The 27203-nt window shown below is 47.8% G+C and overlaps 1 protein-coding gene and 1 pseudogene across 6 annotated transcripts in view; one reads left to right on the forward strand and one right to left on the reverse strand.

Annotated features, from left to right (window-relative positions):
* The window catches only part of CACNA1B (calcium voltage-gated channel subunit alpha1 B), a 187173-nt gene that overhangs the window by 141250 nt on the left and 18720 nt on the right, over positions 1-27203 (reverse strand). For all 5 annotated transcript variants that reach the window (XM_082469396.1, XM_082469394.1, XM_082469395.1 and 2 more), the window contains exons 4-6: positions 8193-8284; positions 6301-6453; positions 4260-4450 (exon numbers count right to left, since the gene is read on the reverse strand). In XM_082469396.1, the coding sequence (XP_082325522.1) occupies positions 4260-4450; positions 6301-6453; positions 8193-8284 (436 nt within the window). The remainder of the gene's footprint in view (positions 1-4259; positions 4451-6300; positions 6454-8192; positions 8285-27203) is intronic.
* LOC309664251 (ADP-ribosylation factor-binding protein GGA2 pseudogene) lies at positions 17441-21569 on the forward strand (annotated as a pseudogene). Its single transcript has one exon. The product of its transcript is annotated as an ADP-ribosylation factor-binding protein GGA2 pseudogene (transcript).

Below are 27203 nucleotides of genomic sequence, written 5' to 3' on the forward strand. Positions count from 1 at the left end.
TATAACACTCTTGAAATGGCAAAATCATCAATGCGGCAAAAAGATCGGTGGCTACCAGGGGTGAAGGCAGGAAAGAAGTGGGCGTGGCTGTAAAAGAGCAGCACAACGTCCCATGTGATGGAACGTCCTGTGCCTTGACTGTAGCAGTGTCACTGCCCTGGTTCCGGTAGCTACTAGTTCTGCAGGTTGTTACCGTTACAGGAAAAGGGCAACGCATACAAGGGCTCTCTCTGCATTATTTCTTACAACTGCATGTGAACCTACAGTTACCTCAAAAGAAAGTTTCATTTAATAAAAAAGCCAATTCCCACATCTCCCTGCACTTACCTCCTCTTGCCCTGCTCCACTTCACAGGGAAAACCCTTGAACGAGTTGACTATACTTGCCGTCCTCACTTCCATACCTCCTCCCTTTAACCTGTACATTCCAAGGTTCTATCCCCACTGCCGAAAACGCTCTTGTCAAGTTTACCAACAGCTCCTGTGACCTCTCAGCAACAGCTGATCTGGTCGATCGCTTTCTGGAAACTCTTTGCTCTGCTGTTCCTACTCCCCGCAAGTCCCCGCCTTGCTCTCTTTTGCTGCCTCCTTCTTTCCTACTTGGTTTCTGAATGTTGGAATTCTCCTGACAGCCAAAGGTTCAGACAAGGCTCCGTCTGTAGCCTTCTTTGCTTCTCCATCCACACATCCACACCCAAGCGATCTCATCCTCTCCCATAATTTTAAGCATCATCCATGACTTCAAACTTGCACCCTCGGCCCTGCTGTCCCCCCGAACCCCCTCTCATACATTCACCTGTATTCTCAGCATCTCCACTTGGATGAAACAGTTGTCTAAAGCTTTCCAGGGCCAAGGCAGAGTTCTCAGTTTCCACCATGACACTCCGCTAAAACAAAAATCCAGTTACCCTGCTCCCCATTCTCCCCTTCTCAATAAAAGGCACCACCTTTTCCAACGGCTCCAGTCACACGATCTTTGATTCTTCTTTCTTTCACATTAAATATCACATCCAACCAACGAGCAGGTTGTGTCTGCACTAACTTCAAAATGGAGCCTTTCCACCTACGTATCTGAACGCGCCTTCCTTAGATCTTTACGAAACTAGTGCAATGAACAGATGCAGAACCACATGTATGTAACCATAAACCCACATTATTTACCTCCTACCGTTCCTCTTGTCAACTACAAATTGGCACTCACCATTGGCACTTGCCATCTACCTCTACAAGGATTCAGTCATGTGCTGCTGCAGCTGCTGACTTTCAACACCCCCTGAAAGGAGTTCAGGTGGAGAGCTGAACTGAGGCCCTCTGGGCTCTGGGTAAAACTGGCAGAACAGGTCTTCCGATAGATGGATATTTTCAGGAGACAATTTTATGAGCCCAATTCTTGTATCTCCTCATATCTAGACAAGCACTAAAATCCTTCATGGCGACGCCTGCTCCGCATGACTGGCAGTGACCTGCACGAGACTAGCAGAAACCTTCTGTAAAAAATGTGTGCGTGATTGCATGCACTCCCCCTTCACCCAAATCACATCTATACTGACCTCCCCCCTGCCTCTGTGGAGCGGCTTCTCAGAGCGATCTGGGACGCTGTCTCCCGGGCTGCAGTCCTCATTTTGCCCCAAATAAACTTCACTCGCAACTCTCACGTTGTGCGTTTTTTTAAGTCGACACTCTGAACGTAGACATAGCCCGGGATGAAAATGTGGATAAGTCCTGTGACTGTTCTGATAACTCTGGGCAATAGAAAATTCTACAACCACCTCAAGTATAAAACACAATTAAGTGTCCCGTCCCCGCTGACGTGCTTCACACTGAGAAGATCTTCTCTCCTCAGCTGGCCCGCACAGCTGGCTGTTCTCAAAGGGAGAAGACGGTGTGGCCCCTCTCTGCTCCCGACGCTGCACACCCTTCCTCCTTCCTGGGTCACTGACCCCAGCGCTATCGAAGCCAGGGGCGGGGGGGGGCAAGCCCTTCCTCACACGGGGCTCACTGTCCCGAGATAACCCACCTCCCATACCTGGTGGCACTGCTGTGTGCTCTGGCAGGACCCCATCTGACCACGCTTTTCAAAACCCAGGCAGACCATCTCTCCTCCAGGCTGAGGACCCACCCGCCCACCACCGCCAGTGTTTTAGCAGTTGGTCTCTGGGTCTCTCTCCAGACCCCCCTCATTCCCTCCAGCCAGGATTTAAAAGGGCCCTGGCTTCTCCCCAGACTGCAGAGGGGCTCACCCCCCCCGCATCAGCCCTGCTGCGGCAGGCCTATGGCTCCAGCCCTTGAAGGCACGTCGCTCGGGCTCCATCAAGGAGCATATGTCTGGGGACCACGAACGCCCCTCTCACTGGGCTGGGGGAGTGGCAGGCTCGCCCTCCAAAGAATCCTCTTCCAAAGTCCTGTCTGATCTCCCACAACCGACCCTGTTATCCCTCAGTGTGGAGGACGGATCCAACAGTTCTTGGCCAGCGGCTCTGGGCACCAGCCTCACGACCCACGCCCGTCACTGCGTCCCGGTGCCCCGCCGCCAGACTCCGCGGCACCGTCCCATTGCGTCTGCCCGTCTGGCTTCCAGACCCCACCAGGTCTTGCTTTCCCAGCGCCCCCTGACTTGTCGCCCCTGCCCCTCATCCTCCTTTGTTTTCTTCACAGCAGCTTGCCATTACCAGGCCCTTATTTACCGAAGGCCTCCTGCCACCACTGTGTCTGCAGCCTCTGCACCCAGCGGGTCCCCTGGAAATATGTGTCGGGTGAGCCTCTGTGGCCCTTCCTGACCGGCACCTCCTGCCCCGAGGTCTGGCTCCTGCCCACCCCTCCCCTGGGGGCACAGGCCCACCAGGCTGAGTCACCTGGCCTAGCCCCATGGCACGAAGGGCTGTGGAGAGCTGCTCACGCGGTGCCCTGCTCGGGTGGCACTGGCAGGGACGTGGCCAGCTCCAGCTATTTTTAGGGTTCGCCTTTGTGGAAATTGTTCCTGGATCGGCTGTAGGGAGAGAACAGCCAAGCTCCTCATCACCGCCCTTGTCTCCATTCCTCTTTTCCTCGATCAAACCGAGACTGTCACCAGACACAACTCCCACTCCAAGGAGGGCTCTGGCTCAGTGGACCTCAGGCTGGCTTTTCCTTAACTCGCCCTCTGCCATCTGCCTGCTCAGCCAGCACTTACCGAGTGCCTGCTGGATTCCCAGCCCTGAGACCCACAGGGGCGCAGAGCAGAGGGCCCCAGGCTGTCCCCTTCCTCCTGCCCATCTTCATGCCAGAAGCATGTGGCTGCTCCAGGGGCTGGTGGCCCAAGCCCCACCCTCAGTGCACAAGTGACAGGTTCAAAGTGAAGTACCTCACACTCTAGGACACCCCCTCCACAGCTCCCGAGCACAACACACCCTCTAGCTACCAAAACACAGCAGTCCAACAGCCAGACCTCCCAAAATTCCTGTTTCAAGTGCACCTTCTTTCTCCACTTCCACTAACTTAATTGTTTTCATGCCCACAGCTCACAGGACTCTAGGGGGTAGAAGGAAGCTCTGTAGGGGTGAGGGGGTCATCACATAAAAAAAGAGAGAGAGGTCCGCCCAGGAGTCGATCGCAGGTCCCCCAAGAAGAGCCGCAGGTGGAGGGGAGGCGGGAGTGAGACGCGTCACCAGGAAGCCCCCGAGGGCCTTATACCCAACTTCTGTCACAGGCACCAACCCCCAGACTGTCCTGCACTGCTGGGATGGGCTGGCATCCTAACGACAGCGAACACTGGAGGCAAGAGAACCAGGTAGACTTAGTGGGAAGGACACAAAGGTACACAACGCCCGTTCCCGCCCCCAGGACCCTGGCGCAATCAGGGACGCTTCCCTGCGCTCAGCCCTGCGCCTCCCCTGTTCACCAGGCAGCCACCTGCTGCCTCGGGCCAAGGGCCAGCTGACTAGCTTCTCCAGGCCTCTCTCCCATCGTCTGCACGCGGGGCTCTCAAGACACGTCCACGAGTTCACAGGGGCAGAGCTCTTCACGCAGTGGGCCGTCGTCAGCAGCGGCAGCAGGAGCACCTTCTCTGGAACTTTCTTTTCTAACCTCCACCACCTGGCCCTCAGCTTTACGTTCACAAGAAAAGCTGTCCCGGAGACCCCAGGACCCAGGTCAGTGGCCCCGAGGCGGAGCCGCCTGAAGGAGCCTGTGTTCCATCCTGTGGGGCGAGGAGGGAGCCTGGGGCCCAACAGAAGCTCCGCGTCAGCGGGGCCCCAGCAGCTTTAGGGCCAAGACAGAACTCACGTTGTAGAGGATGTCGGTCCAGCCCTCCATAGTGATGCACTGGAACACCGTCAGGACGGCGAACAGGATGTTGTCGAAGTTGGTGATGCCGAAGTTGGGTCCCGGCCAGTACTCCCGGCACTCGGTGTCACCCTCGCACAGCCGGGCTGGGGCCTCCTTGCCACAGGGGAAGTCGCCCACCGGCTCTGCATCTGCGAGGACAAGAAGGGAGCGAGGCTGAGCGCAGAGACACCAAGTTCTCCGCCCACTGCTGGGACTGTGGGCCCCAGGGACCTCACCACAGTGGGACAGGAGTCAGGCACCGAGGGAAACTCCGCTTCCTGCCGCTCCTGTGCCTGCGTTGGCTCTGTCCCCGTGCCTACGGTCTGCCCCCACCCACCCTCAGACCCACCCTCTCAGGAACTGCTGGTCGACCTCTCCTTCCCCACTAGAACCTGCCCATCACTATGTAAACATGCTGAGGCCTCATTCATCTTAAAATATCTTAATAAATGCTCATAAAGAAGACTAGGAAGTCATTGTTTTTCTATTTGTAGATAATCATATTCTCTGTAAATAATGACAGTTTTATTTCCTCCTTTCACATTCTTGATAGAGTTCTTTTTCTTGCCTCACGTTACTGGCCACTACCACCAAGGCCACGTGGACCAGAAGTGACCATGTGTGCCTTTATCTTGTTCTTGACCTTAAAGGGAAAGCTCACAAAACCTATGACAAAGTATGATGTTTGCAGGGAATTTTAGGGAGTTTAAGAAAATTCCCCTTATTTCCAGTTTGATAAGAGGTTTTTTAAATTATGCATGATTTAAACTTTAATAAAAACTTTTTCTGCATTTATTGAGATGATCATACAGATTTTCTCCTTTAACGTGTTTGTAGCTCAAGACACAAACCCTGGACTTCCCTGGTGGCGCAGTGGTGAAGAATCCACCTGCCAATTCAGGGGACACGGGTTTGAGCCCTGGTCCAGGAAGATCCCACATGCCACAGAGCAACTAAGCCCGTGCACCACAACTACTGAGCCTGTGCTCTACAGCCTGTGAGCCACAACTACAGAGCCTGCATGCTGCAACTAATGAAGCCTGCACGCCTAGAGCCCATGCTCCACAACAAGAGAAGCTACCGCAATGAGAAGCCCCTGCACCGCAACGAAGAGTAGCCCCTGCTCGCTGCATCTAGAGAAAGCCCACGCACAGCAACGAAGACCCAACGCGGCCAAAAAAAAAAAAAAAAAAAGACACAATCCTTAGTGTCACCCTTAACTCTTCCCTTTCTCTTACTCCACATACAATTGCCCAGAAAACCCAGTTGGCTCAGCAGGCCTCAATGCAAAACAGACCCAGAACCTGACCCGTTCTAACTGCCAAACAGCCTGGCCCCAGCCACCATCCCTCCTGGACTCAGAGTCCTAGCACGGCCTGCACCCACAGGACCCCCTCTGCATCCACTGCTTCCCACTCCAGCCTTTCACTCTTACTGTTCCTCGTAACTGGAGCTTCTGGCAGGCGACCACACAGGCCCCCTCTCACGGCACTCAGATCGCTGTCCAGTTGTCGCCTTGGCAGAGAGGCCTCCCCGGGCCACCCTCTGTGAAGCAGGCCCCCAAACTACTCCACCGCAAACACCTTTCTTGCTTCCCGCCTAGAAGTTACTACAACCTGCAATTACTTTATGTGTTTAGAAGTTGCTACGATCTGCAATTATTTTATGTGTTTAGAAGTTGCTACGATCTGCAATTATTTTATGTGTTTAGAAGTTGCTACAACCTGCAATTATTTTATGTGTTTAGAAGTTGCTACAACCTGCAATTATTTTATGTGTTTAGAAGTTGCTACGACCTGTAATTATTTTATGTCTTTAGAAGTTGCTACGACCTGCAGTTACTTTATGTGTTTGTGTTTATCTTGTCTGGGTCCACCGCCTCTGTCTGGCATCTAGAGGGCACCCCCCCACCCCCGCCAGGGCCCAGAACACTGCATCGCTCCAGGATGAACGAGTCTGTGGTCCTCATCTGGGTCTGAGGAGCGCTGCCAGGCCTCACCTGTACTGTTGGGGAAACAGGCCTTGTGGAATTTGCCCATGTAGAACTCGAGGCCAATGATGGCAAACATGAGGATGGCGAAGAAGAGAAGCAGCCCAATCTGTAGGAGCGGAACCATGGCCTTCATGATGGACTTGAGCACCACCTGCAGACCTGGGGCCAGAGCAGGCAAAGCAGGCAGGTCAGAGAGCACAGTGGGCAGAGCGGGCAGTGGGCTGGGGGCGTGGACAGAACAGCAAGAGCCTGGGCGGGCAGGGCTGAGTCCTGGGCAAGGTGTCGAGCAATGAGTACTCATGAGGCCAAAGGACAGAGCTGGGCCCTCAAAGTGGGGGACAGAGCAGGGAGTGGTGGGGAAGCAAGAAGTCTTGAGGGACGGAGGACAGAGCAGGGAGTGCCTGCCTGGGGCAGAGCGGAGAGTCCTTGGGGAGGCGGACAAAGCACAGGGTCTCGGGGCAGGGGGGAGTGGACTGAGCACCGTCCCCGTTCAAGGGAGGAGGAGCGTGTGGGGGTGTCAGTATGAAGTTCTGGTGAGATCTCTGAGTCCATGGAGGGCTCAGGGTGGAGCAACAGCAGAGAGTCCTGAGAGGAAAGATGAGGGAATCCTGGGAGCTGAGAGCAGGGGATCATGGGAGGGGAAAGCAGGGGATCCTGGGAACTAAGAGCAGGGGATGCTGGGAGGGAAGAGCAGGGGATCCTGACAGAGAAAAGCAAGGGATTCTGGGAGAGAAAAGCAAGGGATCCTGGGAACTAAGAGCGGGGGATCAAGGGAGGGAAGAACAGGGAATGCTGGGAACTAAGCCGGGGGTGCTGGGAGAGAAGAACAGGAAATCCTGGGAACTAAGACCAGGAGATCCTGGGAGGGAAGAACAGGGGATCCTGGGAGGGAAAAGCAGGAGTTCCTGGGAACAAAGTGCAGGGGATCCTGGGAGGGAAAGCAAGGGATCCTGGGAGGGAAAAGTAGAGGATCCTGGGAACTAAGAGCAGGGGTTCCTGACAGACCCACCCCTCAGGGAAAGTAAAGTAGGGGGCCTACTCCTAGGGAGTGTTTTACCACTGACCGCAGGGCATGAGTATGTCCAGACCAGAGGAACTGGGCAGAAGAGGCTGAACCCCACTATCCCCACTTCCAGCTTCACCCCAGCTCCTGGGTACAGGTCTGAGCCTTTGCCTGGCAGGGTCTTAGGGCAGAACACGGAGCCAACCAGCGGTCTTCCCTGCAGTGGGCTCGGGTGACACAGCCTCAGGGCCCTGCCACCCAGGCCCTGAGGGAAACCCAAACTTCCACTGGCTTGGAGGAACACGGGCACAGGCGGTCACCGGCTCTCAAGGCAGCCTGGCCACCCCCTGCACGGGCACAGGAGGTCACCGGCTCTCAAGGAAGCCTGGCCACCCCCTGCACGGGCACAGGCGGTCACCGGCTCTCAAGGCAGCCTGGCCACCCCCTGCCCTCGCGTGGCCTCTTGAGCAGCCCAGTCCCGGAGCGCGCCTTAACCAGGCCACAGGCCCCAACAGCCCTGCCCAGCCTGAGCCAAGCCAGGTGGCCCTTTGCAGCCTCTGAATATGTTCTCAGGCATCCTGCCCCACCACCTTGGTCGATCTCTCATCTGCCCTTTAACCCCAGAAAAAGAAGCAAAGAGCTGGAAATACAGCAGAGGAGGAGGATCAAAGCTTCCACGTAGGGAAGCCAAGTTACCCTCTGGGTTTTCACGGAGTTGGGAGAGACTAGAGAAGGGCCGCTCCTCCCTTCTTCGTGCCTGGTTCCCCGGGGTCAAGGGCAGCAAGCTCAGAGTCACCAAAGGGCCCACTGTTAGGGCCTTAACTGGCCATGACAGGGGTTGGGAGAGAGGTCAGTGTCCAGGTAGGCTGGGCCTGATTGCTTTTGCCAGACTCACTTGGAATCCCAGACACCAGCTTCAGGGGCCTCAGCACACGCACAGCCCGCAGGGTTCGCAGGTCAAAGTCAGTGCCAGCTGTGGCGAGGATCCTGGCAGGAACAAAGACAAGGGGGAAGTAAGGGCTTCCGCGTGGAGTTGAGAAGAGGGCACGCCCCTCCCACCACCCATGTCCTGTCTTCCAAGAGCAGTGACACCTTCGTGCCCGTGTCCCCCGCTGTCCAAGCACAGGGCTGGTACAGGATGGGGGGCGTACTAGGCAGGGGAGGCCAGGAACTGAATTCAGACGTCCTCGCCAGCAATGTAAGGAATGGCTTTTACCGGCATAACCATCCCTCCAGGCGTCACCCCGAGAGGACACTTGGTCTCTGGTCCCTGGCCTGGCCTTGAATCTGTCCTTGAATTGAGTCCAAGCCTGAACCATGTCCCCAGGCAACCCCAACTGCACTCCAAGCTGCCTCATGAGAGGTGGTGATAGCAGGAGCAGGAGTAGAATGGAACTTGAGGGACTTCTGAACAGATGCCACATGGCCTATTCCTCACTTTACCACGGGAGAACATGGGAACGAACAGTGGGGAAAGTGAATAGAGGGTTCAGAGGACTCCGTTAGCATAAGAACATAGCCCGATGTCTCCCACCTTAAAACAAAACAGAAAATTCCATATCTGCCTCCAACCCCAGCACATTTCTCTGCTCCCTTCGCTCCAAAGCTCATTGAAAGTGTCAATCCTTGGTCTCCCCACTGCCTTACCTTTCCGCCTCTCTTTAACTTTGTCCAACTATGTTCTCACCCGCACCATTCCACTGAAATGTTTTGTCAAGGCTTCTTGCCAATTGCAATGGTTAAGTCTCCTTCTATAAATGGTTTCTTCTCTTGCCCATTGGTCAATTCTCTCATTTTCCTCTTAACATCCTGGGAGTCCCTTCTAGGTCTTCTTTGCAAGCTTTGCCTCCTCCTACTCTACTCCTTTGTCCCCCTACTCTAAACACAGAGCAGCAAGGAATAAAACTTGAGATGCAGCTGGGGTAAAAGATAAGATAAAATGGTCAGGGGAGAAGAAAAGAAGGGCAACAAGAAAATCTATACAAACCAAAATTCCATAGCACGTGAGAAAATCCAATACTAAGAGTGATAGTCAACTACTAAAATCAACTATTGGAAGATTAATTTTGTTCAGATGAAATCAACAAATTATGAAACAAAAATAGGCAGAAACAGGTAGATATTCTAAAAACTAGCTAGAAGTTTTGGAAATAAACAAATAGTTATTAAAATAATATCAATAATAATAATCATACTCTAGGCTGGAGACAGAGTTGGAGTGTATTAATGGTTTAGGAAATAGTACTAAGGAATCACTCACAGACATTGGAAAGACAAAGAAAAAAATGAAAGACAAATTAAGCGATATGGAGGTTAGATCATATATCTAACACACATCAAATGTAGGTTCCAGCAAAAGAGAATAGAGGGAACATGGTGAAGAAGCAACATTTGAAGAGATAACAGATGAGAAATTTCCAGAATTAAAGACTTGCTTTCTCAAATTTAAAGTGCATTACAAAGTACCAATCACATAAATAAAATACATCCAACTAGAAATGGTGTGAGGAACTGCAGAATATCAAGGATAAAAAGAAAGTATTAAAGGCTACCAAAAAGAAAAGATGAAATATCTAGGGAAAAAAAAGGATAATTAAAAGGAGAGAAAACTTCACCTCAGCAAAAAAAAAAAAATATGCTAGAAGACAATTAAGTAATATCTCCAAAAAAGCAGCAGGAAAATAACTGACATCTTAGAACTTTATATCCAGCTAAACTGTTAATGAAGAGTGAGGGCAAAATAAACATATTTTCAGAGATAAAATAAGTCATCACCCCAGATCTTCAGTAAAACATGGGAACTGAGCCTAAAGGGAAAGCACAGTATACAAGAGCAATGGTAGGCACAGAAATTTTTTAAATAGTTAAATTTAATTAATCATTGATTTTTAAAATTATGATGTCCAATTTTTCACTATTTTCTACATGCAAAACTAACAACCTAGGCAATAATAAAAATATTTACAGAAGGGGTTGTTCCATGTGTAGTTGCATCCAATTATGTTACAGAGGCTAAATTACTCTTCATTGTATTAGGCCAGAGGATGGCAAACATTTTCTGAAAAGGGCCATTAGTAAATACTTAGGCTTTGTGAGTCATAGAACCTCTGTCACAACCACTCAACTCTATCATTGTAGCATAAAAGCAGATAATATGTAAATGAATGGACAAGGCTGTGTTCCAATAAAACTTTATTTATAAGCACAGGTTGCCAGACAGATGGGCTATAATTTTCTGTCCTCTGTGTTAGACAAATGTATAGTTACGAATATATGTTTAAAATGTTAAGGATATCCAGTAAATGGATAGAAATACAGTCTATTTCAAAACCATCAGAGGTGAAAAAGGTATGTAGGGAACAGGTAATATAGAATATTTTGTCACACTACAAAAGTCAGAAAAAGACTCCCCCAAAACAAAGAAAGACTATAAAGAGAAAAAACAAAATACGATATTAGGCTTAAGTCCAAACACACAAGTAATAATAAGAAAGATAAACGAATTTTAATTTCCTATTAAATCATACATGATTAGATTGGAGCTTCTGAAAGTCCAGCTTTCAAAAAGTTGCTACCTACAAAAGACATACCTGAAAAAAATACAGAAATGTTGAAAATAAACAGATTTTTAAAAAGAAAAGGAAGTTGGTATATAATACTAAAGACAAAATATAATTTAAAGCAAAACACAATCCTAAGGCTAAAGAGAGATATAATGCATAATACTGAAAGCAAACTTACACCAAGGAATATGATCATCATTAATTTTTATGCACCCAACCTCATAAACTCAAAACAGATAAAGAATGAGAACTCCTCCAACATAGTGGAAGATCCTGACAAAGCTCCCATCAGAAGCTGAAAGACTAAACACCAAAATGTAGTAAGGCTGAAAAAGATTGAAACAGAATTAGCACCCTGATCCACTGTATTGTTCTAATCTTCTGTATCTTTCATATATTACCTTTATCTACCTACCTATCTGTCATCTATCTATCTATCATCTATCAATCATCTATAATCTGTCTATTTTTCTAACAAAATGTGTTCCTAACAAATAGAAAATATATATTTTTAGGAGTACATGGGAATAGCTTTGAAAATATCCTACATCACAAAAGAAGCCTCAGCAAATTTCAAAAACTTAGTAACATATATTATTGTACTTCTCCAATTAAATAAGAATACTACTATAAAAACACATTTTAAAAAACTTGCATTACAGAAACCTTCAAAATGCACAACTAAATAACTCATTAATTAAAGACATTACCAAATATTTAGAACTCATCAGCAACAAAAATACTACATATTATATGTGTGAGGTTCAGTCAAAGTGATGCCTTAGGGGAAATTTATAAACTTAACTGATTTTATTCTTTTAAAGATTAAAAATAAATAAACCAAGTATTGCTATGTCTCAAGGATCTTATAAAAGAATAGCAGGGTAAATTTAGAGAAAGTAGAAAAATGGAAATAATAAAGAGTAGACATGGTGAAAATAGAAAATAGAGAAATAATAGAAAGCTGAATCTTTGAAAGTTTAATCAAATGAACTAGCTTCTGGCAAGAATAATCAAGAAAAAGAGAATGTACACATGCATACAAAAGATACATATACAAATACACATGGTATATGCATGCATGCACACATGTACACTCATACATTTGTGTGTGCATACATGTGTACACGCATGCACAGGAATGTATAAAAGTACAGGGGACACGACTACAGACAGGAGAGGTGCTTAGCATCACAAGAGAATATTATTAACAATTTTATGCCAATAGATGCTAAAACTTTGAGGAAATGGATATATCCTCTTGAAAAGCAAATTACCAAAAGTGACAGAAGAAGTAGAAAACCTGAATAAACCATGAACAATTGTATTAGTTTTCTATTCTGTAGAAACTTACCACAAATTTAGTGACTTGAAATAGCACCCATTTATTCGCTCACAGTTCTGTGGGCCAGAAGTCAGGGCACATCGTGGCTAAATTCTCTGCTGCAGGTCTCACAGGGCTGAAATCAAGCGAACAGCCAGCTGCATCCTCGTCTGGAAGCTAAGCTAGGGAAAGCAATGCTTTCCAGCCCCTTCAGGTTGTCTGCAGAGCTCACTTCCTTGCAGTAGGAATGGAGTCCCCTTGCCTTGCTGTCAGCCGGGGACTTCTCTTAGCCCCTGGAGGCCACTCTCAGATCCTTGCCACCTGGGCCCTCAGCAGTCCCTCTCACACTTCTAAACTCTCTGACTATAGGAAGAGCCCAGTCCCTTTAAAGGGGTCACCTGATAAGGTCAGTTCCACCCAAATAATCTCCCTTTTGGTTAACTCAGAGTCAACTGATTCATAGACTAACCACAGGAGTGATATCTCGTCATACCCACAAGATCTGCCTGCACGCAAGGGGAGATGACTGTGCAGGTGGGCAGGCAGGGGACCAGAATCTTGGACCATTTACAAGAATTAATTTGGATTCAGTTTTCCTCTGCCAGAATATCAGATCCAGACAATTTTACAAGTGTGTTCTTACAAACATTCAGAGAACAGAAAATTCTATGTTATACAAACTGTTTCAGAGAATAAAAATACAAGAAAAGCTCCCAACTCATTTTATGATGCTGGTATAATCTTGATATCAAGACTGGAACCATCCAATAAAGATGTTAAAAAAAAAAAATAAAAAGACTGGAACCATAATTCAAAGATACATACACCCCAGTGTTCATAGCAGCATTATTTACAATAGCCAAGACATGAAGGCAACCTAAGAGTCCATGGACAGATGAGTGGATAAAGAAGATGTGGTATATTTATACAACGGAATATTACTCAGCTATAAAAAAAAGAATGAAATAATTCCATTTGCAGCAACATGGATGGACCTAGAGATTATCATACTAAGTGAAGTAAACCAGAGAAATACAAATATCATATGATATTGCTTATATGTGGAATCTAAAAAAATGATACAAATGAACTTATATACAAAACAGAAATAGACCCACAGACATAGAAAACAAACCTATGGTTACCAAAGGGGAAAGGTAGGGGAAGGATAAATTAGAAGTTTGGGATTAACATATACGCACTACTATATATAAAACAGATAGCCAACAAAGACCTATGGTTTAGCACAGGGAACTATACTCAATATTTTGCAATAACCTATAAGGGAAAAGATTCTGATAAAAATAGATATATATGTATGTATAACTGAATCACTTTGCTGTACACCTGAAACTAACACAACATTGTAAATCAACTATACCTCAATTTAAAAAATAATAAAAAATTTTTAAAAGACTGGAAAAGGGCAAGAAAAATTTATACACATCTCAATTATGAACACAAATTTTAAATAAAATATTAGAGTAAGTCAAATTCAAAGGTACATATTTTAAGAGTTTATAATGGCCAACTGAGTTGTCATAGGAATGTAAGAATAATTCAATAGTAGAATAATTATTAATGTAATCCACCACATGAAAAATCAATATAAAGGAAATTCAGTTTCATTTGTTCTGAGATGACAGTTTCCTTAGTGGATCAGCAACATTAAACTCCTAGGAAGAATCATAATTAAATACAGAAATGTTTATGAAAATCAAACCTTCTGTGTTAATATTACGGTGTTAGAATTAAAAGAATTTATCAGAACACATTAACACGCTAACCAGGCTGCGTTTAGCATCACGTTAGCCCTGTGATTCTAATTTTTAAATGTAATGGAAAAATTGATTTAGACGTGTGATTTTAAGTTGAAAACTTCATAAGTTTGTAAAAAGTATTGGAACATTTAAGCAAACGTATGAATCACCATATTTACACTCTAATTAGCTGGATATACAGAACTTAAGTACTTAGGAAAGTCCAGTTACAATAAATGTATAAATGAAATATTAAATGTTTTACATTAAGCTTATGAAATGGAATAAAAACCCTGCTTAGAGTCTCCTTGAAAGTGATTGTTAAAAATTGCAAAATGTATAAATATAATTTTTCATAAGCTGAATCTAAAAAAAGTTAATATTTTTTCCAGTTTTATTGAGAAATAACTGACATACGTCACTATAAAAGTTTAAGGCGGGCTTCCCTGGTGGCGCAGTGGTTGAGAATCTGCCTGCCGATGCAGAGGACGCGGGTTCGAGCCCTGGTCTGGGAGGATCCCACATGCCGCGAAGCAACTAGGCCCGTGAGCCACAACTACTGAGCCTGCGCGTCTGGAGCCTGTGCTCCGCAACAAGAGAGGCCGCGACAGTGAGAGGCCCGCGCACCGCGATGAAGAGTGGCCCCCCGCTTGCCACAACTGGAGAAAGCCCTCGCACAGAAACAAAGACCCAACACAGCCAAAAATAAATAAATAATAATTTAAAAAAACAAAAACAAAAATAAAACTCACATTATTAAAAAAAAAAAAGTTTAAGGCATACAGCATGGTGGTTTGATTTACATATATTGTGAAATTATTACCGCAATAGGCTTAGCTAACATCCATTATCTCATGTAGATACAATGAAAAAAAAGAGAAAAAATTCCTCCTTGTGATGAGAACTCCTAGGATCTACTGTCTGCGCAGCTTTCTTGTAGATCATATCCAGTGTGAGCTACGGTCACCATGCCACACATCACATCCCCAGGGCTTATGTATCTCGTAATTGTACGTTTGTACCTTCTGACCATTTTCCTCCAGTTCCTCCTCCCCCACCCTCTATCCCCACTCTGGGAACCACAAATCTGACCTCCTTTCCTATGAGTTTGGTGGGATGTGTTTCCTTTAGATTCCACATGTAAGTACAGTATTTGTCTATCTCTGTCTGACTCATTTCACTTAGCATAATGCCTTCAAGATCCATCTATGTTGTCACAAATTGAATCTAAAATTTCTTTAAAAGAATTATATTTTTGGATTTGTCACGTTAATAAACTGAATGATGATTTTTAGAAATTAAAAATGTTCTATGCACAAAATCCACTCTCAAGAGTACCAACAAACCCACATGTATCATGAAGGATTTCCTTTTAAATCAGATAATAAAATAAGAATTACTACCATAAATCTCATTTAATCTTCCTTCAAGAGTTCTGGCTAACATAACAGAATGTGAATAAGACATAAGGGAAGGAATAGATAAAATAACTATTTCTGGAAGACAATGATAAAACTCCCAGGAACTTGGTCGAGAGTAGAGTTTCTCAAAGCACCATCCCAGGACCGGCAGCAGGTGTGAACTCTGGGCCCCACCCACCGGCCCTCGGAGGGTGGGCCCAGCACCAGGATTGAGGGAACCCCTGCAGGTGATTCTGACACCCACTCAAGTTGTGCGGGCCGCTGGTCAGGAACATCACCTTGAACCCCTTCCTGCAGGTTTGCAAGTCTCACCCTCCACTCCCGACTTCCACAGAGGACAGAAAGTAGAACAAAGCCTTAAGAGAAAAGTGCAGCACAAGAGCGATTATAGAAAAACAACAACAGGCACGGAAAAGCAACCTTTAGACATTGTCATCACAGTGCTGAGAAATCTGGGCTGGAAAAAAAAACAAAACTTGGCTGCAAGCTCACCATCAATCAGCAAACAGAGACCAGAGCAAGTCCCCTCAGAGTGGCCTGCAGGGGCCAAGCCCGGGAGCACGACGAGAGCACTAATTCCCCAAAGCCGGAGTGGGACCAAACGTGGCCAGTCGGAAATGTAATGAAACAAAACTCCTCAATCGCAATGGCCTCACACACAAACCACTGAGGAATAACTAGAATGTGAGTGACCGGGACTTCCCTGGTGACGCAGTGGTTAAGAATCCACCTGCCAATGCAGGGGACACGAGTTCGAGCCCTGGTCCAGGAGGATCCCACATGCCGCGGAGCAACTAAGCCCGCGAGCCACAAATACTGAGCCTGCATGCCGCAACTACTGAAGCCCGCACGCCTAGAGCCCGTGTTCTGCAACAAGAGAAGCCACTGCAACGAGAAGCCAAGTAGCCCCCGCCCAAAGCCTGCGCACCACAACGAAGAGTAGGCTCCCGCTCGCCACAACTAGAGAAACCCCACTCACAGCAACAAAGACCCAACGCAGCCAATAAATAAATAAATAAGTAAATAATTTTTTTAAAAAAATGTGAGTGACCTACACCAAGAAAACTACAAGACTTTATTTACTGGGAGGGGAGCATCAAACACATGTTAAGATACATACTACTCCTGGATGGGCAGAAAAACATGGATTTTTTTTTTTTAAGTATTTATTTATTTATTTATGGCTGTGTTGGGTTCGTTTCTGTGCGAGGGCTTTCTGTGGTTGTGGGAAGCGGGGGCCACTCTTCATCGCGGTGCGTGGGCTTCTCACTGTCGCGGCCTCTCCTGTTGCGGAGCACAGGCTCCAGACACGCAGGCTCAGTAATTGTGGCTCACGGGCCCGGCTGCTCCGCGGCACGTGGGATCTTCCCAGACCAGGGCTCGAACCCGTGTCCCCTGCATTGGCAGGCAGATTCTCAACCACTGCACCACCAGGGAAGCCCAAAACATGGATTTTTAAAACCTGATTCTCCAAAAATTGACTTAGAGATTCTCAATAATTGACACAATCTCCCAAAAGGAATTCTTTGGACTACAGCAACATGATTTCAGAGTTATCTGGAAAACTAAATAGGCAAAAAAATTAAAGAAATATTCAGAAAAGAAGAGCAAAGAGAGAAGGTTTTGTTTCATGAGATACTGAAATACTACTTTGAGCTCAACAGCTAGACCACAGGCCAGACGGGTTCAAATCAAAGCAGAAGCAGCGCCTGTCACACACAAAAGCACTTCAATATGTGATAAAGGGAGCACAACCAAATGACGGGAGAGCGAAGAGTTTTTTAATATGATTTGCTGTCATCCAACTTCTAGGCATTTGTCCCAAGGAAATAATCAGAGGTGTGGCACAGATGGATGTATGTTTTTTGGTCTTTTCTATAAAAGCAAAATTGGAAATAACTTAAATGCTCAACAATAAGGGGGTGACTGGGGTCAGTCCACACGGCAGAAGAACCGTGTCTTGAGCGCGTGCTCAGCTGTGCAGGATGCTCAGACACCAGGCCCCTATGTGCAGAGGGCCCCCTGGGGACCCCTCGCATGGCATCTTGGGCAACCCTGCCCAGCTGACGAGGCAGCCTGCCCCTACGCCCCTGGAGTATGATGCCAACTGTGTATTTTAAAAACTTACACATAGAAAAGGCTCGGAAGGAAATAGCTCAAAATATTAATAGTGGTTATCTCAGGATGGTGGGATTGTGGGTCATTGTTTTTACTCTTTCCAATATGAGCATTTTAAAGTGAGAAAATCAATATTTTTTATTTATACAGAAAAGGAAAATGTGTACCTTCCGCTGAAATTTTTAAAAATAATAAAATAACTTGGAGGTACTTTAATTAAAGATGTTATAGGCGGGGCTGGGCCAATGGCGGCGATGGCGGTGGCGGCAGGGGCGGGGGCCGGGGCCGCGGCGGGGGCCGAGTCGGCCGAGGGGCCCCCGGGGCCGGCGGCGGCGCTGGAGCTGTGGCTCAATAAAGCCACAGACCCAAGCATGTCAGAACAGGATTGGTCAGCTATCCAGAATTTCTGTGACCAAGTGAACACTGATCCCAATGGCTCAACCCATGCACCTTGGCTACTGGCCCACAAGATCCAGTCTCCACAAGAGAAAGAAGCTCTTTATGCCTTCGCGGCGCTGGAGGTGTGTGTGAACCGCTGTGGGGAGAAGTTCCACAATGAGGTGGCCAAGTTCCGCTTCCTGAACGAGCTCATCAAAGTGTTGTCCCCAAAGCACCTAGGCTCCTGGACCACAGAGAAAGTTAAAGGAAGAGTCATTGAAATACTCTTCAGTTGGACGGTCTGGTTTCCAGAAGACATCAAGATCCGAGATGCTTACCAGATGCTGAAGAAGCAAGGAATCATAAAGCAAGACCCTAAACTACCAGTGGATAAAATCTTGCCCCCACCTTCTCCCTGGCCCAAGAGCTCCATCTCTGAGGCCGATGAAGAAAAGTCAAAGCTTCTGACAAGGCTTCTGAAGAGCAGCCATCCTGAGGCTCTTCAGGCTGCAAACCGGCTGATCAAGAATTCGGTCAAGGAGGAACAAGAAAAATCAGAAAAGGTGTCCAAGAGGGTCAGTGCTGTGGAGGAGGTACGGAGCCACGTGAAGGTGCCGCAGGAAATGCTGAGCACGTACCGCAGGCCAGGGCAGGCCCCGCCAGACCAGGCAGCCTTGCAGGTCGTGTACGAGAGGTGTGAGAAGCTGCGGCCCACCCCGTTCCGGCTGGCAAGCGATACCACCGATGACGACGACGCACTCGCGGAGGTTCTCCAGGCGAATGACCTCCTCACCCAGGGAGTTCTGCTGTACAAACAGGTGATGGAGGGCCGTGTCACCTTTGGGAACACAGTGGTCAGCTCTTTGGGAGATATACCTGTCTCCAGAGTGTTTCAGAATCCAGCAGGCTGCATGAAGAACTGCCCCCTGATTGACTTGGAGGTGGACAGTGGACCCAAGCAGACTGGGACTGTGGCGCCATCTATACTGCATCAGGACCTGGCAGCCTTAGGGATCAGTGATGGCCCAGTTACCAAAAAGGTTGCGAGTCAGAATTGCGGTCAGGAAAAGAGGAACCCTACACCAGCACGCTGCCGGGTGGTGGTGTTCAGAGCCCTTCTGCGGAAAGGAACTTGCTGGATCTCCTCTCCCCACAGCCGTCTCCGGGACCTCTGAATTATATTCCGCAGAAAAGTATCCCCAAGGAAGTGCCGCCAGGTACTAAGTCCTCTCCAGGTTGGTCCTAGGAGGCTGGCCCATTGGCTTCTTCTCCGTCTTCCCAGAATACACCTCTGGCTCAAGTGTTTGTCCCTTTGGAGTCTGTTAAGCCCAGCAACCTGCCTCCTCTTATCGTGTATGACCAGAATGGATTCAGAATTCTACTCCACTTTTCCCAGACTGGGGCCCCTGGCCACCCAGAGGTTCAGGTGCTACTGTTGACCATGATGAGCACGGCCACCCAGCCTGTCTGGGACATCATGTTTCAAGTAGCTGTGCCAAAGTCAGTGAGAGTGAAACTACAGCCAGCGTCCAGCTCCAAGCTTCCTGCTTTCAGTCCTTCGATGCCTCCAGCAGTGACCTCTCAGATGCTGCTGCTTGACAGTCCACACAAAGAGCCCATCGGTTACGGTATAAGCTGACATTCAACCAGGGTGGACAGCCTTTCAGCGAAGTAGGAGAAGTGAAAGACTTTCCAGACCTGGCAGTCTTGGGTGCAGCCTAACTCCTCACTGGACAGACCCTGCCATTCAAGCTTAGGCCAGTGTTACTTTTGCTGTCTAGATAGGACTAATCACGGTGATTTAGTGCAGAGTGCCAAGAGTTGTATCCTGACATCAGGCTCTGGATGCCAACCTCTGACTATTCTGCAGATATTGTGTGTGTGTGTGTGTGTGTGTGTGTGTGTGTGTGGCCCGGGGGCTGAGGGGCAGGGATGTGGGCGGTGTGGGAAATGCTAAAGCATTTCTGATAACCATCTGCTACGATCATACCTGGTTTTGCATGTTGGTGGACACTGATGTCCCTGCCTCGAGTTGGAGGTTTTATAAGCCAAAGTTGTTGTTGTTGTTTTCCATGTATTATTATCTTTTCATTCATCCACTCTGTGCCTTGTCAGCCTTTGAAAGACTTGGTTGCTCCCAGGCTGCTGTTCTCAGGGACCTTAAAAGGGACCTGGTTGGTCTTGGGGCAGAGTGTCTTCTGGGACACTCTCTTCCAAGAAAGACCTTGTCTCCATTTCCATTAGCGAATGCTGCTTGCATGTGTTCAGGAAGATCTTCTAAATGGAACGCTTGTTGCACTGTGTTCTAGGCAAGGGGCTGCCACTAGACCAGAGGATCGCGCTTGGTGGGCCAATCATGTCCTTCACCACTGTGCCTTAGAATTGCCCATAGATGGACCCTTCAGGGCAGAGGGGAAAGCAGACCCCAGGCCTTATTCAGGCCTCAGGTTCCATGGGTTGGGCAGCCTGTCTGGACCCTTCCTCAGGACCCTCATCTCCATCCTCATCCTCTTTCACCACAAGCATTTACCCAGAGCTCTTTGATTGTGATGCCATGCCAGTCATTGTAAATCATAACTAACAGGTTCGCCCTGGCCTGTTGACTTCACAATCCAGGATGAAGAACTGTGATGCAAATGAGATATGAAGTGAGTTTAGCAATGAAAAGTGATGACTAAATATAGAAAGTCATTGAATAAAAAAAAAAAAAGATGTTATATTAACAACAATAACAAAAGGGTAATTATAGCATACATCCTACTAGCATACATCCTACTACATCCTACTATTTCCTAGAGCCTAAGACTTTGGTGACTACTATTCCCAAAGTCTTAGGCTCTAGGAAATCCTGGAAAGCAAAGCAGGAGGTCACCTTGCAGGGGGGGCAGGGCTGGCTTGGGGCTGGGGGCCTTCCTTCTCAGCCCACACCCAGCAAGGCTCCTGGTAGGAAGTACGTGCTCAATAAATGTTAGTGAAGAAGCCCTGATGTTTCCAAAACTAAACAGCAAAGAATCCACACACATAACTCATAAAAGTAAACACAATTCAGTAATGTGGAAACATGTCCAAAGCATCAGTCACGGAAACGAAAGATAAAACAGCAACAAGGAGTGGCCTTACACCCGATACATTATCAAGAGCTTTAGAAATGTAACCCCCAGTGGTGGTGAAGTTGATATTGAACTAATGATTTAAATAGAACTAGTGGGAATGTAAACTAATGCATCCCACTTGTAAAATAACTTGGCAAAATAAAATGCCATAAAACGCTTAAACACTTTCAATTAGTCTGCTCTAGGAATCTGTCCCATCAAAATAATGAAAAATTCAGAAACCAAAGTTACAAAGATAGACATCACACTATTGAGGTTAAAACCCCACGTAGAGGGACTTCCCTGGTGGCGCAGTGGTTAAGAATCCGCCTGCCAATGCAGGGGACATTGGTTCGAGCCTTGGTCCTGGAGGATCCCACATGCTGCGGAGCAACTAAGCCCGCGAGCCACAACTACTGAGCCCGCATGCCACAGCTACTGAAGCCCGCACGCCTAGAGCCCGTGCTCCGCAACAAGAGAAGCCACTGCAATGAGAAGCCTGCGCACTGCAACGGAGTAGCCCCCGCTCGCCACAACTAGAGAAAGCCTGCGTGCAGCAACGAAGACCCAACACAGCCAAAAATAAGTAAATGAATGAATGAATAAATAAATAAATACATTAAAAAAAAGAAAAAAAACTCATGTAGAACCATCTTCGCGTGCAACGACAGTGGAACCCTGGGGGCTCATTACAAATAATAACACATCGCATCAGACCTAACGTGTTTGTGAAATAACATTAAAAGAAACAGATGAACTGATTCATGGATGAACCTGAGAAACACTGTCCTAAGTGAAAGGAGCCAGACACAAAGGGCCACTCATCGCACGATGGCATCACATTCAGTGTCCAGACAGACGCGTTTACAGGGACAAACAGGAGATGAGTGACTACTGGGGCCGGCGGGGAGGGGCATCGGGGCGTGACTACGAATGGGAAGGCGTTTCTTTCTCGGGGAGATGGAAATGCTCTAAAATTAGGTTGTAGTGATGGTTGCACAACTCTGAGAACATACTAAAAATCACTGAATTGTACGCTATAAAAGGATGAATATTATGGTATGTGAATTTTACCTCAATACGCTGTTATATAAAAAAGGGTAAAATGCAAGTTTTATGCAAATTGTGATAACAACTACATAAAATATGCAGGGACTCAGGCCCCAGAGCACACACTCTGGGGCCAGCTAGTGACTACTGTAGCCCAACCCCCAGGCCCAGGTCACCCCAGCACATGGAGCAACAGGGCGTAAAGACGTGGCCGGGACTTGGGGGCACACAGGCGCGTGGCACGTGCTCAGACACACAGCCCCATGGGTACCCAAGCGCCCAGGGTGGACAGCAGGAGCCACGGACACACTGCCTGGACCACAGACGCCAGGCCCACAGACGCCAGGCCCACAGACGCCAGGCCCACAGATGCCAGGCCCACAGACGCCAGGCCCACAGATGACAGGCCCACAGACGCCAGGCCCACAGACGCCAGGCCCACAGACGCCAGGCCCACAGACGCCAGGCCCACAGACGACAGGCCCACAGACGCCAGGCCCACAGACGCCAGGCCCACAGACGCCAGGCCCACACGGCGCACACACATCAGCCAGTCCTGTGTGGAGCCCCACCCGCACGGGCACCTGAGCTTGGGGGTGCTCCCGGCCACGTGGGGTGGGGGGAGGTGGCAACACCCGCTGCAGTGCTGGCCTGGGGCCCTGACCCTGACCCGGGCACCCCCCACCCGCCCAGAGTCTGGGGTCTCGGCTGGGTCTTTGCAGCTGCATATGGAACATACTGGCTAGAAGGTCACGCTGCCTTTCAACCTCTGTTTCACGATGGGGGGTCGTCCTCTGCCCTTCCCCAGGCTGGGGGCTCCCCCTGAGGCTCCCAACCCACCAAGTCAGCAAAGGGAGCAGAGGCGCCCAGGACAGCCTTAGTCTGGACTGCTGAGCCCGCACAATTGCTACTGGTGTCCCTCTGACTCTCAAAAACACCTCAGTTTGGGCAACGAATCAGCAAGAAGGACCTGGGGTGCAGGGGCCACCCGACCCCTTGAGATGCTGTGACCCCAGCAGTGGTGGCTTTGGCTCCAAGTCGGCCGAGCTGAGCAGGGCCCCGACCCTGCTGGGGCCCCAGGCGGGACGCATTTCAGCGGTGCCGCTCAGCCCCTTTCAGGGAGCTCAGGCCCTGCCGAGCAGGGGGCTGGGGTGCCATGTCCTCTCCACCCAGACGTGAGCACCCCGGGCTCCGCAGGGCTTGCCTGGGAGGACCTCAACCCTGGGACACCAGACCCAGGACCCTGGAGCAGGTGGCCGGGGTTTAAGTCCAAGCCTGGGTCTTCCTGGTCACAGGGAAGGCACGGCCTGTCCGGTCCCTCACCTGAGACATGGAGGTAACAGCGTGAGGGTCCCGTGGCTACGGTGACGCTGCTACGAGATGACACTCAGAAGATGTGCCCGGCAGCATCGGGACCCACCAGCACTCAGGGGCAGCGGCACCAGCGTCCTTGGGGCCCTTACTACCGTCATCAGGGAGGGGGTGGGGCGGGCTCCAGGGGAAGCCAGGAGCACCTGCTCGCCCCAGTCCCGGTTCCCGCTGGGCAGGTGCCGAGTCCCCAGGTCAGGCCCGGGGGGCGGGTGCCCACAGCACCCGCTCACGGCCCAGGGAGACACGGGAGCTGAGGGCAGACGCGTGGCAGGGGAAGCACCATCTCCAGGAAATGCTTTGTCACTGACTTTCCAGGTGCTGGCTCTTGCCCAGGAGGCTGCTGGCTGTTGCCATGGAGACAGCCTGTGGGTCTCAGCCTCCTCCACCCTCCTCACCCCAACCCCCACCCTGGGCTGAGCATGAAGTGCAGGCCCCCTGCACTAGAGGCCCTGAGCCTGCTCCAAACCCCAGAGACACCAGGCAGGGCTGAAGAAGGGCCAGGCCTGGCATGTGCGGGCCGCCATGCCAGAGAACATGACATTCACATCTCGTTCAAATAAAAACATCATGGGCTGTCTACCACGTGCCAGGGACTCTCGGAGGTCAGCACCATTAGCCCCATCATACAGAGGAAGAAACTGAGGTTCAGAGAGCACATCCAAGTGTCCAGGCTCACAACCCAAGAAGAGGTGGAGCTGGGACATGGCCCAGTGCCTCGTGCCCCACATGGTTACACACAGTGACACACACTGATTCACGCTGAGGTCAGCCTCACACGCAACAGACGTTGTCACTGCCCAAAGCACAGGAAAGTCCAGCCACACGTGATCACCCTCCCCAGCCTAAATAGGGCTACAAGATAGGTGGGGACCACACAGAGTGGACAGAAAGGGTTCCAGGCCACCAGCTTCTTTGGGGCACAGCGGGTGACCATCGTAGGGATGCTCTACAGCCCCTCCCTGACCATCACCACCCCCAATCTGTGCTGGGAAAAGATGGCCCCCAGGTGGACATTGTGCCCTTAGACTGCCTGAAGTGCTCTGTCCAGCTTGAAAGAGGCCTACTACTTTGGTCAAGTGCAGCAAAGCTCCAACCAGTGAGGTCACTGTGACCCAGGACACTCACTCGCCGCAGCCATGGAACCCCAGGAGGAGATGCCTCCAGGTCACTGCCATCAGACCCCTCTTTTTAGGGTAAATTGTACTCCTCCTGAATATCCTGAGGGTCAGGGTAGCTAGTGGTTAGGAGCTTGGACTTTGGCTCAGTCTAGCTGGAATCCTTACTGGTTCCTGCAGAACAAATTTCTGAGCTTCCTCAGTCTCCAGTCTGTAAAGTGGGAGCGTTACCCACTCCCTGCAGTAACGAGGGGTCCTGCCAATGAAGGTCGAGTAGGGAACTGGGACTTCTACCCCATGTAGAAGTCACAAGGCAGAAGACCCCTGCCTCTCATGGGTCAGGATCAGAGACTCAGCTAACACAGGGTTAAATAAGATCCAGAGTCTCAGAAAAACATGTGGAAATGTCCAGGTTTCAATCAAAACTCATTCATCAAAAAGCCAGGAAGATCTCAAACTGAACGAAAAAAGACAATCAGTAGATTCCAACACTAAGATAACAGAGATATTAAAATTATCTGACAAAGATTTTGCAGCAGTGATGATAAAAGTGCTTCCACAAATAATTGCAAACATGTTTGAAACAAACCAAAAAAATAGAAAGTATCATGAACGATGTAAAGAAGAATCAAATGAAAATTTTATAACTGAAAACTGCAATAACCAATATAAAAAGCTAAGAGGATGGGCTCGACAGCAGAAGAGAGGGAACAAAGGAAAGAGTCAATGAACTGAATAACAACAGTACAGTATGAATGTGAATGACAGAGAGAAATTAGGCTGAAAGATGGAGGAGGAGCAGTGGGGGGAGGGGAAGTAGAAGAAGAGAAGTGGGGGAGGAGGGAGCCTCAAGGACCTATTGAGTGACTCCCAAACAAAATAAACTCAAAGATATCCACAAAATATATCACAGTCAAACTTCTGAAAACTAAAAACAAAGAAAAAATCTTGATTGTGACAATTAGAAATTTTAAAATGGAATAAATTAGGTGATAATGGAATTATTTTCTTAGGAATGATAATGTTATTATAGCTACATAGGCCAGTGCCCTTATTCTTAGAACACTAGGGATGATACTTCATAATACCTACAACTTTTAAATGGCACAGCAAAATATATAATACAGGAAGGAAAAAGATTGCAAAATTAAAATTTATTGAATTTAGGTGGAGCATATACGTTGTTCATTGTACTACCCAACTATCCTCTGAAAACTTTCATAATAGAAGTGGATATATATATATATGAATATATATATATATTCAGAAGAGCCAGAGAAACACATCCCTATAAGGGAAAATAATTCAAAGGACAGTGAATTTCTCATCATAAATCATGGAGATCAGAAGGAAGTAGCACAATATTTTCAAATGCTGAAAGAAAAGAAGTGTGAACCTAGACACCAGTACCCAGCAAAAATATCTTGCGGGAATGAAGGAGAAATCAGGATATTCTCAGATGAAGAAATACTAAGAGAATTTGTCACCAGCAAACCTATTTTCAAAGAGTGACTTTAAAAAGTTCTCTAAATAAAAAGAATATGATCAAAAAAAGGAATCATTGACCATAAGGAAGGAAGAAGAATGGAAAGAATAAAAATAAGGGTAAATATCAATACAATACAGTTTCCTAAATTATGTTTTCTAAACTATGCTTGTGGTTGAAACAAAAATTATAGCACTCTCTGATGCAGTTCTAAATACATGTAGAGGGGCTTCCCCGGTGGCACAGTGGTTAAGAATCTGCCTGCCAATGCAGGGGACACGGGTTCGAGCCCTGGTCCGGGAAGATCCCACATGCCACGGAGCAACTAAGCCCATGTGCCACAACTTCTCAGCTTGCACTCTAGAGCCTGCGAGCCACAACTACTGAGCCTGCGTGCCACAACTACTGAAGCCCGTGCGCCTAGAGCCCGTGCTCCACAACAAGAGAAGCCACCACGATGAGAAGCCCACACACCGCAACGAAGAGTAGTCCCTGCTCGCTGCAACTAGAGAAAGCCCGCACACAACAATGAAAACCCAGTGCAGCCAAAAATATAAAATAAATGAAATAAATAAATTTTAAAAATAAATAAATACATGTAGAGGAAATATTTAAGATAATCACACTATACATTGGAGAGGATAATGGGACATAAGTTGCATAAAATTTCTATACTTCACTCAAACTGGTAAAACTACACCAATAGACTGGGATAAATTATGTATATATAATGCAATACCCAGAGCAACCACTAAAAATCCTCTACAAGGATACACTTAAAAATACTATAGATAAATCAAAACGGAGTTCTAAAGTACATTCAAATAACCCACAGGAAGGCAGGAAAAAGAAATCAAAGAAATAAAAAACAGAGAGCTCAAACAGAAACAAAAAATAAAATAGTGGACTTAAGCCCTAACAGAGCAATAATTATATTACACGGAAATGGTCTAAATAAACCAAATAAAAGACAGAATTGGTATAACGGATTAACAAATATGATCCAACTATATGCTGTCTATAAGAAACTCACGTCTAATATGATGATGCAGGCAAGTTGAAAGTAAAAAGATAAAAAAAGATACTTCATGCACATATTAATCAAACAAAAGCTGGAGTGACTACAGTAACATCGATAAAGTAGACTTCATAGCAAATAAAACTACTAGAGACACAGAGGAACATATAATAATAAAGTCTACCCAGAAGACACAGCAACACTAAACAT

This window comes from Balaenoptera physalus, assembly GCF_965194825.1.
Source record: "Balaenoptera physalus genome assembly, chromosome: 7".
Classification (NCBI taxonomy): domain Eukaryota; kingdom Metazoa; phylum Chordata; class Mammalia; order Artiodactyla; family Balaenopteridae; genus Balaenoptera; species Balaenoptera physalus.